A 12,409-nucleotide genomic window follows, 5' to 3' on the forward strand; every position below is an offset into this window, starting at 1 on the left:
AGAAAACTGTAGTAACAATATTTGAACACCAAAAAATGAAAAATAGCCAGAAATTGTCTTAAAATTATATTCCTATATTATAGAAATTTGATGAAAAGAAGGAGGGTAATTAAAAAAGTTGAAAATATTCACTTCAATCCTTTTGTATTGTGTCAAATCTTTGAGTCTTTTCCCCCCATTTATTTTAATTTTGAATGCGCGTTCACCTTGGGTGGTATTCAGTACTGATCTTAATTGGATCAAAGAACGATATAGCTAATCGGATTCTATATAAATAACTGTCCTATACAGTGAATGGAGTCAATGATGTGTGAACATAAGATTGACTTAAATTGCATATTGAATAACACCCCTTGAGTAAGCCGCGCATTTTACAATACGCGCTTTGCTTTTCCTCAGATTTTTCAGATCAATATTTCAGTCAGTAAAATAATTGTGGTTGTCTTAAAATCGCATAAAAATACCTGTGCACATGGAAAACGTGTACAATTTGGATAGGCTTATAGAAAAAAATCAATACTCATTCCACTGTTAAACTGAACATGTATTTGCACAAAGAAATCGTAAATTTGCAGCTATGTTGCCAATACTAATTATAATGAAACGCTCATCATAAAGTTACAAAGCTGTAATTATTAGAGTGTTAAGCTTGGTAAGATAAATAATAAAAGTAGTTTCGCTTTAGAAAATTATTTCCAACTCGAAATGAACGCGGTTATAAGACTTACAAAATGTTTTTGTTTTAAGTACAAAACTTATGCCTTAAAGGCCTAGTTTAATCCTTCTATAAGTTACCCCCCCCCCCCCCCCTTCCCTAAAAACGACAAAAAAACATGTATAGTAAACAACCGCTGAGTATCCTGCTGTGCAGTTTGGGAGGTTTTATAATCAAAATGGCCTTGAACCAATAAAAGAATACACAGGAAATTGCCCCCTACTGTGACATCAATGCAATTAGCAGGAGATGCACAGCAGAGGATTTTCATGCCAAATATGCCTAAATATAGGCCTTTAAATATACATCAAGCTGCGACAAATTGTATACAACTGAAGAAATTGTTCTGAGTTCATTTTGAATAGTTTGCACAGAAGTAGAAGTTCGATTGGTCAACAGTTATTAGTTGATAAATATTGACCAATCAATAAACATTTTAGCTAGCTTTAACCAAACCAAGGTAATAGCAAGATTAATACATTAAGGTGCAAAGCATTGCAAATCTTAAACAGATAAAGGAAAAATATACAAAAGAAGAGGTTACCAGAAAAAGACTAGACCGCGTGTAGCCATCGTGTACGTTAGACTGTATGAGCGTCACATGTTTTCCCGAGGGTGTCACGAGGCGGATTTCGTCGTCCCGGGGGGTGGGGAAGGCCGCTACGGAGCAGTTGAACACCGAAGATTGTCCTTGGTTAACCTGCTCGTTGGTGAAACCTAGGATTCGCGGGGGCGTCACTGGAGTGGAGGGAACACATGGGAGATGTCAGTACCAATAATAAAGATATTTCATATGACACGAGTTCATGCACGCATTTTTAAGAGGGATGATTGTACCCTGATGGTGTTTTCAAATACGAAGGATCAGCTGTTCTTGGGGTTTAGAAATGCGCCTCTAATTAACCACATTTTAGCCTAAAATGTTATAATTATGGGAACTACTTTTGGGAACAGTCACCCATAGTCGCTTAGGTGTTAATCCGATCTGGGGTGGTATTCAATATAGTTCTTATCCTTATCCTTAGACATGCCTCAGTGATTCCATTCAGTTGATTGGTCAAGTTATGTTACAGTCCAATCAAAAAGCTTAGATTTCACTCTTAAATTTAAGATTGATCTAAGTTGTTTATTGAATATGGCCCCAGGTCATTGTTCAGTTTAATTTCGTCCCGTCCAGACGTCCAGTATTTGACTTAAAATCTTTCATGTATTATTAAATGCCTTGTTGAATGTATTACGGGCATTTGGCCGCGACGTATTATTATTTCTGTCTAAAGACTTACTTGCATGCTATTTATATTACTGGCGTCGCGGCCATTCTCGGCAAATTATTATTTATTTATTAAATGTTATATAATGTCCTGTCTTTGTCTTTTGCGGTAACGATTAATTAACAGTATTCAAAGTCCAAACTCAATCAAATACATTTTCTTCGACATGATGGCATCAAAGACATTTTGACAAAACAGAGATAAGATTGATACGTATAAGCCTTTTTATCATAAATTTATAAAAGTTGGTGCCATATACCTGGTTCGCAGTAAGGAGCGTTGAAATATCCCTGGCGGCAGCGACACCTATCGGTTGGTCCTGTAAACCGATCACAGTGTAGCGGATCCTGACAGTAACACTGTTCACTGCATTCCCAACCGAACAGATTGCCAGGGCAGGACTGGGCTGAAATAAAAGATTGAAACGCATAAATAATTTACGAGAAATTTTGAAAGGATCATAGCACTGCCGTTTCTGTTACAAACCACCTATATTACCAATCAGACACATATGTTTGGTCCACAAATAGTTATACAATGGATATATTGAAAACAATAATAAGAATTCAGTTTTCTGAGTCTGGGTCTGAACGCAGACTCACCACGTTATTGAATATGAATTGTTTTTGGGCGTAGCTATAGTTCGCCGAAATCACAAACATGTAAGCTTACGAAATTAACAATTAGGAGAAGTAAAATGACAGCAACGACGACGACTACAAGTTAATGAAAAAACGATGATGATGATGATGATGATGATGATGATGATGATGATGATGATGATGATGATGATGATGATGATGATGATGATGATGAAACACAAATTAGTCATATCAGGGTAGAAGTGCAATTCAGCAGCAAAATAAGATTGGAATTTGGAATTTTCTTAACACTTCAGCACTTGATTTTTTCTTTCTTTTTCATGTTGATTTTAAAAGGCTCCAAATATTCTCCCGCTGTCTCTTTCTTGTTTTCTTTTCCAAGTGTTACAGTTTCAATAGCAACATTAAAACAAGATTCGCACCACCACAGAACTAGACAAAATCTCTCATAAACAGTGCATCTGCTAATAACTTCATGTGGATCTTGGAATATTTTGCCAGATTTACGATCGGAACAGTTGCCAGAAATTTGCATTTTGTAATTAAGTTTAAATCCATTAAGCAAAAATTCCAGCATAAAGATATAACCTGCATGAGCAAGCCTCTAAATATTGCAATGGGTTTGATAAAAGATAGAATGTTAAGTATGAAATCTTTCAAAATCTTCTGATTCAGAAACAATCCTCTTCAGATCTGATTTTTGTTTGTGAAAATAATAGACTTTAATCGCTTACAGTCAATTTGTGTGTGGGCGAATGATTCAAGTGAAAAGCAAATCCCTACCAAAAAAAGATTTTTCTTTAAAAAAAATATATGATGTAATTGAGATATATACCCAAATCTTCTTTGAAAGCTTTTTAAATAAAGTGATTCAAAATAACTGGAGATGTTTATAAATTTATTTCCTACACTCCGTCTTATATACCGAAAAACAAGAACATGAAATACTTGGGACAGCACCAAGGGGACATCTAATCTTCGCACTTATCGAATGATTGCTTTTTTAATTCAATTTCTTTGGTTGTTAAAATATCAATTTTAAAATTGATGTTTTCAAGTTTTGTGTTATTTCCTCCCTTATATACATCATATTATAATTGTAGCGTCATAATTGGGGTTTTTTTAAACTGTAAATACTATAGAATGGGTAATCACGATAAACTAAACATCGAACAATCTCAATGTTAATATCTAAAATGCACTTGCACATCTTTGCATCATAATGATGGATGGCTTACTTTAACGCACTAACAAATAGTTGCATCCCAGTGCCGGAGAACTTACTTTAAAGGACTATCACATCTTTGCATTCCAGTGCCGCATAGCTTACCTTTATGCACTATCACATCTTTGCATACTTATATACCCTAGTGACGGATGACTTACCTTTATGCACTATCACATCTTTGCATACTGATATACCCTAGTGACGGATAGCTTACCTTTATGCACTATCACATCTTTGCATACTGATATACCCTAGTGACGGTTGACTTACCTTTATGCACTACCACATCTTTGCATACTTATATACCCTAGTGACGGATGACTTACCTTTATGCACTATCACATCTTTGCATACTGATATACCCTAGTGACGGATAGCTTACCTTTATGCACTATCACATCTTTGCATACTGATATACCCTAGTGACGGATAGCTTACCTTTATGCACTATCACATCTTTGCATACTAATATACCCTAGTGACGGATGACTTACCTTTATGCACTATCACATCTTTGCATACTTATACGCCCTAGTGACGGATGACTTACCTTTATGCACTATCACATCTTTGCATACTTATACGCCCTAGTGACGGATGACTTACCTTTATGCACTATCACATCTTTGCATACTAATACACCCTAATAATGGATGGCTTACCTTAATGCACTATCACATTTTTGCATCCTTATGCATCCTAATGATGGATGGTTTACCTTAATGCACTAACACATATTTGCATTCTAATGATTGTTAGCTTACCTTAATGTAATTACACATCTTTACATTCTAATGACGCATGGCGTACCTTAACCGAACGTTTTGAGTAGTTCGCTCGTTTATAAGTTGGCTTTAAGGAGTGTTTTATTCTCTCTCATTGCTTAATACCAGTACATCGTATAAGGTGCAGCAAACCGACTACATACATAACAACCCATATACATCTTAAAATAGTCATCATAACTTACGTGTTTGACAGTCGAAGCCCGTCCAACCCGGGCCGCACTTGGTTTTGCAGATGCCCATTATGGAGTCACACCGCTCCCCTTGGTCCCGACAGTGGCACTCGCGCTCACAGTTGTCCCCAAACCGACCCGCCGGACAATCTATGGGAGAAAAACGTACATTTACAGAGTGAGTTCTGCTCGTTCAGTTGTAAAGTCATTTGTTGGATCCACTAACCGGTTTAAAGATGCACTCTTTCTCCAAAATAATATAAACCACAATTAATACAATTGCTTTAATATACTAAAAAAGATGAATAAGTGTCGAAATCAATGGTTCTTATAAAGGATACTGAGTTTAGTTTAAAAGAAAGGTGCAGTAAATACGGTATTTCTACTTTATGAGACGATAGTAGTTCGCAATATATCTTTTAGCACTCACCAATCATTTAATATTTTTGCGTGTTCAGCTGTTAAATACACGGTTGCAATCTTGTAATCAGTAATTATTTTTCCATAAATACAATAATAGTAAGTAGTTTAAGGTTTATCACTAGAAATTTATGTTTGGTACAAAAGTGTATTTAATGATTTTGAATAAGAGTGTCACTTTTATTGATAGCTTAAGTCTGGTGGTACTTTTTTAAAATATCAGTCTTTTTTGCCTTTGCTTAGTGCTTTTAAATAGGGGTTTTGTTTTTGTGTTGGCTACTGCATTGGCTTGTCCTTGTAGTTCCCATTATATTGTTGCATTGATATGACATGCAACCAACACAGGTGCCTTTTTATGCTAATAAATATTAATACCTCAGCCATCTCCGCCATACAACGAGCTGCGTATGTTTGCCGACGCATTAATTAAAGTAGTTCGTAAAATTAATAATAAAAATATTAATTAATTGAAGTGATCTTTATTACTATGCTTAAATTTATTCCCAATGAAGCGTATCAAGGCATTAAATATGAAGACTCCTTAGAGTAAAGTGTCCTTAGGCTAAATTGCTGAGCTGAAATTACTACGCGATCTCCATGCAGCGTAGTTTAATGTAAATATTTCTGATACATTTAATCATCCAAATACATCTGAGGTCTTTTTCAACAATTGAAGGTAATAGATAATCATCACTGATATGAAAGAGTAATAATAATTAGTATTACTAAAATTGATTGAAAACGAGTGCGTGTATTAACGACACTATCAATATGTTGTCATTTAAACTCACTGCAGTTGTTCACTTGACAGTTATCCCAGCGCTTCCTGTGGTCTGTCGTGTAGCACCAGGGTTTGGAAGAGTCTTTTGTGGTCCGACAGAAGTTCTCCGGAACCAAGCCATCAGGAAAGTCCACAGCGCTGAAGGTTATATACCACTTATTATTTTGTAAAACGGATGTTAAATATTGGGTGTAAGCTATTTGACGAAACAAATCATTCTTTACATTGAGAGCTCTTGAACGGTTTTCGGATTTTATTACTAGTTTGAATATACTTTTACCTCATAAAGTATGTAAGATTATATAATAGTCGCACGGAGTGATAATGATAATAAGATATGGGAAACATAATCAAAATTTTAACGTGATTTTTAAGCAATAAAGCGATTATCAAATTGCTTAAAATAATGTCTGTTTTTAATAGGTCTAACTGAAAACTATTTAAATTAATTTAAATAATTCAAACATGACATCATCATCAGAGATTGACGTCGTAATGCACGCACCCATATGAGTGACGGTGCGGAACCTGGGCGTCCCAGCGTTGACATGTAAACAGATTCTTGGTGGAGTTTACGCGGCCGGCGTAGTGGTGCGGCTGGCCGTTGTAGAAACACATGTTTGCTGGAAAAAAGAAAAATCAAGATTACAATTATTAATTTTCACAGCGATAATCGAAAACAAAGTGTATAGGATTGTACAAATTCGTTACAAGTTCGCTACAATTGATTCTATGTTGTTGTTTTTTTTCTAGGTAATAATCGTCTTGTTTTGTTATTTCGTCATTGTACTGTTTCGTATTGTTCTGTCGTTCGATAGTTTTGTCATTGTTTCGTCTTGGTTAATCTTAGTAAGTTTTCTCATGGCGTTAATTGTTAAGATGGCACATTGCATCCTTTCTCAAAGAAACCCTAAAAGGTACTCTTCATATGGCAAGGTGGGTTGGAGATACCATCTCCCGCGAATAAATTTGCTAATTTTAGTCTTAAATGGTGAATTTCGGTTTAATTTATCCATTTTCTTTCTATTAGGGTCGGTGTTACCCTGTTCCAAGAATGATAACTCTAACTAGTCTAAAATGGTTAATTTAGGTGAAATGTATGCATGCTTGTACCAAGACGTAAGAAGTTCACACTGGATCCGCTAATGTCTTGAACATGACCTTTCCGTGCAATCAGTGCTTTGATTTCAATTTAAAAATACGAATATGAAAATACTTCTATCATGTTTACAACTACCATATCCTATATAGAGAATATAATATTTTCTGATTTCTATCAGATACCAAATGTACAATTAAATAGCCCGAATACCAAAAGGGTTAAGATAATTACGGGGAAATGTGATTGAATTAAAAACACGTTGAATTATAATTTTAAAACAAAACATGCTTCATAATGATATGCGTTTTCTTAAATTTCAGAAAGAAGATGAATCTTGTATCCGATCGCACAAATGCGCATGCGTGTTCGACATAGGAGCTGCGATTAACAGAAACACTTAAAGCGATCCTAGTACTGCAACTGGCATTAATTGTACAAATTAGCAGAAATACTGTGATGATAACTATGGTTGTTCCATAAATGCGGCCTAACTGTGCGGATCTTGTACCAATAAACATCCATAACGCACAATTACATTGTCTTGTTTAAGCAAAAATCGCATGATTTATTGTTTATCCAGCATGGTTCCCCAGAAGTTCGGCTAATGAAATTAACAATGATCTATGGCGTCGGAATTATCACAATTTTTTTCTTTCGAAATCCATTGGAATTACCCCTAGACAGTAAGTACAGGGAAAATAAGATGGCAAAAAATATATTAAGCTATCTAAAAAGGGCAGATTGGTGGACTATCGGATCCGAACACATCATGTCAGTATGGTAGCGAAGTTATGAATTGATTAAAGCAAAGTACACCATTTAAGACAACATTCCCGAACATAAATCGCGGGGAAAACCTTCCCTTGTTATGTTTAATCCATTTTTCGGGGATTCCATTGGGTGTACGGCCCATGTTTGGCCACATAAAGACATCCTCGGTAGCCCAGCGTATTCATAACACCATAATGTTGTGCCATATGCTAGGGTCCGAGGATGCATAAAGTGCTGCCGCCTCTATAACGTCAAAACCTGGATTCGCCTCTGCAGACGTACGAAGGAAGCCAAGGTAAACCATAATACAGCCGAACAAACAGCTGAAGATACGTAAGAGAAGATATGAGAAAGGATGATAGAGACACAAAATATATATAGCGACCCGCAGAATACAGGTAAAACTGACCTCTTACATTGTCACATTGCTGAACATAGAACACACGAGGCAAGAACAGGCAGATGGACAGACGGACGTTTGAATCAGACACTGCTGGGGAATGGGGGCGGATAGACGTTGACCACGCCCAGAATCGTAAATATATTTTTAAGAATCGCAATGTGCGATCGAACGGACGGCGGGAGTAGGTACATAAAACCATGTGGGCGGTTTAAGGACTGAAGGTTGTGTACAAGACATATTAAAACCCAAACAAATATACCGTCCGATCGACCGACATACAGACAGACAGACAGACAGACAAGACAAGACATGACATATAGACAGACAGACAGAAATCTTTAATGACATGAACTGTACAGTTTGTTGACAAATAACTGTATGAGTAATATAAATAATGTTATATTTATAATGCATGGCATTGGCTTGATCATATTGCATGCATTTATTTTTTACAAACTCCGCGTGGCTTTAATATGGAAGAGAACATTTAAAACCCATTGTTTATCAAAGCGGGCATTAATTTTGAACAATTATATCAATCTGTGTTAATTTTCACATAAAAGAGAATTGCTCATGTAATTACTGTTTACAAACTCTGCGTGGCTTTAATATGGAAGTAAACATTTAAAACCCATTGTTTATCAAAGCGGGCATTAATTTTGAACAATTATATCAATCTGTGTTAATCTCCACATTAAAGAGAATTGCTTATGAATATTTGATGATGTACTAATTTTCAAATGAAATACAATACATCCGTAGATGCGTCAATCATTGTTGGATATTCTGCACATGCGCTTGAATGCTCCCAAGGCGACAGTATTTTTTTATTCGCCACAATTCTGTAATGGTATTTATTTCCCATGGTGGATCATTTTATGTTCAGATATTTTTTTATTACTGGTATTAAAAAACACCGAATCCTGAACTTTGCGTTGAAATAAATAAAAATCAAATATCAAGTATTTGGAAAGCAAATGTTAACGACAAAACTCCTTCATGCACTGCATTAATTGGAAAACAATCACATCATAATGATAAATACTTTAGGCGAATGTACATACAACTGAAGAAAACACCATAAGTTCTTTTTATCTGTATAAACTTAGTCCATTCATGAGGTAAATAAAACAGTAAAAACTACAAGCCCAGTAATCGAAAATTAAAAAAAAAAACCTAACATGTTAAGGGGCACAAGGAAATAGACCAGACGGCAATGAACTATAGTCACAAACATACTAACATACCTTTCACACATATAAACACCAAAAACAAACTTTAAACACATACAAATACAAAGAACGAGACATTCTTTCATCAACATTGGAATGGCCAGTTAAAAAAGGTTGTCACCGGAACTGAAGGCATAAAAATAGTATACACTTTTGTTAAGAAAGGACTATTTATAATTCCACTGAGCAGAGAGGGCTGGTATGGTGGAGGAGATGGTATACGGAGCTATGGAGTGGTGAGGGGGTAAGTCGTCGTCGCGATCATAAAGCAGTGACTACAGAGGTGTTTATGTTTTGAGAAATATCTTTCTCTCCAGATTTCAGTGTGATTAAGCGAATTTATAAATCAACAACGCATATATGTTAAGTTATAAGCGCAGATAAACAGTTTCGAGACGTATATTCGTTAAGATCACATATTCTCTGTTTCGTGACATATAGAGAGCTCGGAATCACCTTTAATATGCAAATTTGGGTCGAAAGCTTTAGGGAAATCAATTAGAAAATGTGATAACACGTTTAACAAAGAAATTGCCTCAAAGTAAAGTTCAAAAATTGTGTTAAGTGATTCAATATAGTCGTTTTGTTTCAATTATATTTCTCTAAAAAATGTTCCACTATGATTGCTTCCCAGCGACGTTATGTTATGAGCTATTATCTTTCGGCACCGCTTATGGAAATAAAATGCAGCAATATGAAATATGCCATATATCTTAATCTGAGCATGGCACGACGATATTGATTGGGCATTTACCGGGCGGAAATTGTATTTGCTGCTATTGAAGTCTGATAACTAGCTCAGGCGGGACATGTCGGGACTGATAGGAAGTATTTCTGATGGATGTTACAATTTATTACCTATAACCATACCAAGACGTTATCTTAGATGCGTTCAGATTCATTGTGAGTCCATTATTTCTCTGTATAGCTCATGACAATGTCGGTGTTTTTTTATTTTCATTTTTTGAAAATAAAATGGCATTGCCTTGCCGTTGATGTTATCGTCGTCGGCAAACTCCAAACAGTGGCTACAACACTTTGCTGTTTAGTAATCATTTCTGCTCGGCAAGGGAGATCACTGCGTATGAGTTTGCGCCATCAAGTGCATAGTCACGATATAATTTAAATGTTTTTTTAAAATAATCACGTTATCTCATTTTCAGCAATTTTTTAGACAGCTGCTATATCGTAATCGTTTGATGCCTATTCAGGAGTAAAATGAGTAAAACCAGACAGCGCTGCTCTCCCCAGGGGTGTCATGCAACACTGCTCTTGTCTTTTATTTCTGATGTGCATATTGACTCAGATATTTGCCTGCCGGTAGTCGGCCAGTCCATGCAAAGCTGGATAAATGTTCTGGCATATTTCATTTTGTATTTCGCTACTTTAATGCACTGTAAAAAATGAGTCATTCAGGTAACATCAAGTTCACTTACAAAGCTGACATCCTGGCCCCCAGAAGCCCGGTGCGCAGCCGTTGTAGCAACTTCCGGAGAACTTGTCACATGGCTCATCATCGCGACAACGGCACCGGAATTTGCATTTGTATCCGAATGATCCGTCAGGACATCGGTGCATCAGGTCCCGTAACTCGCCTAAAATAATAAAAACAACAGCATTGATATTTATATACTCATGAAAAACGGAGAATTTCAACTTTGATAATATAATGTATGTGTTCCATGCAAACGATACATATATATCGAAGTTGGCAGAATATCTATTATATGCATGTGCAGAGAACTTGATGTTTCAAAACCATTTGCCAGATCGGACAAAACCCAAGAGAAAATCATAAATGACACGTTCTATAAGGCTTTTTGTTACGTGGCTCAGAAGTTTTCAATTTGACTTATCTAATCATTATAACATAATCCTGTTTAATAAATTGCATATATGCAGTTTCACTTACAATATATTCACATTATCGGATACAGTGTAATTTGCTAAACTTAGGACTAGGATCACTATCAAATCAAGAAAAGTATTCATATACGAGAAACAAACTCCATAAAGAAATTCTTCATCTTAAACTCAGCACAATCGTTGTAGCATGGCGTAAAAAGAACATTTATTTTTAAGGTAAATTTCCGTCAGCTTTTTAAGCGTATATTTTATTCTCAGCAAACCTAGAGTGTGTCCCTATTAAACTAAGAAAATTCAATTGTCTCCGTCTGGCTCATTACGTTGTCCTTACTAGTAGTTCTAGTTTAACCAATTTATGGTACAAATCCTCCTGTGTATTGTAAGCCGGCAGAAAATGGACAGAAAATGCAATTAGCGGATTGATTCCAGTGAAAATACGTACAGACAAAAACTTCACTTGGGACAAGTAATTACTACAATACCTCGCTAGTTTTCTTGTACAAGAGTTTGTGCGAGTATGTTCTAACTTGAAAGTATTGGTATTTTTTCACGTTGCGACCGACTTTGTTTCTTATGGCTGTCTTTTGTAGCAAGAGTTATAGAATTTACTCACTGTTAAAGATGCACTCTTACTCCCAAAAAAGATAGAGCACAATGAATACAATTCACGTTTTTAACTTACCGAAAAGGATGAATAAATATCGAAAACAATGGTTCTTCCGAAGGAAACCGTGTATAATATGAAAGAAAGTTGCAGAAAACACGATATTTCTACCTTATGAGACGATAATTGATCACTGAATATCTTTTAGGACCCACCAGTCATTTAATATTTGTGCGTTTCAGCTATTAAATACATGGTTACAATCTTGTTATCAGTTATTATTCATGTGTATGAATTAATTTTAAATACGAGTGTTACTTTGATATGATTTGGTTTGTTTTGTCGTTCTTTCATTCAGTGAATAAGTCTCTTTTAATTCTTAAAGAAAGCTATTTTGTTCCCGTTGTACTTTCAATCAATGTTGATAAAACTCAATGTTTTCAACTTGTCACTTCA

General features: G+C 35.6%; 1 protein-coding gene across 1 annotated transcript in view; it reads right to left on the minus strand.

The window, feature by feature from the left end:
- Positions 1–12,409, minus strand: part of LOC128213222 (receptor-type tyrosine-protein phosphatase S-like) — a 96,657-nt gene that overhangs the window by 42,055 nt on the left and 42,193 nt on the right. The window contains exons 2-7 of the mRNA XM_052918782.1: positions 10,920–11,078; positions 6,481–6,598; positions 5,986–6,113; positions 4,787–4,924; positions 2,246–2,392; positions 1,260–1,453 (exon numbers count right to left, since the gene is read on the minus strand). Of these exons, the coding sequence (XP_052774742.1) occupies positions 1,260–1,453; positions 2,246–2,392; positions 4,787–4,924; positions 5,986–6,113; positions 6,481–6,598; positions 10,920–11,078 (884 nt within the window). The remainder of the gene's footprint in view (positions 1–1,259; positions 1,454–2,245; positions 2,393–4,786; positions 4,925–5,985; positions 6,114–6,480; positions 6,599–10,919; positions 11,079–12,409) is intronic.

Source organism: Mya arenaria, chromosome 13 (assembly GCF_026914265.1).
Source record: "Mya arenaria isolate MELC-2E11 chromosome 13, ASM2691426v1".
NCBI lineage: Eukaryota > Metazoa > Mollusca > Bivalvia > Myida > Myidae > Mya > Mya arenaria.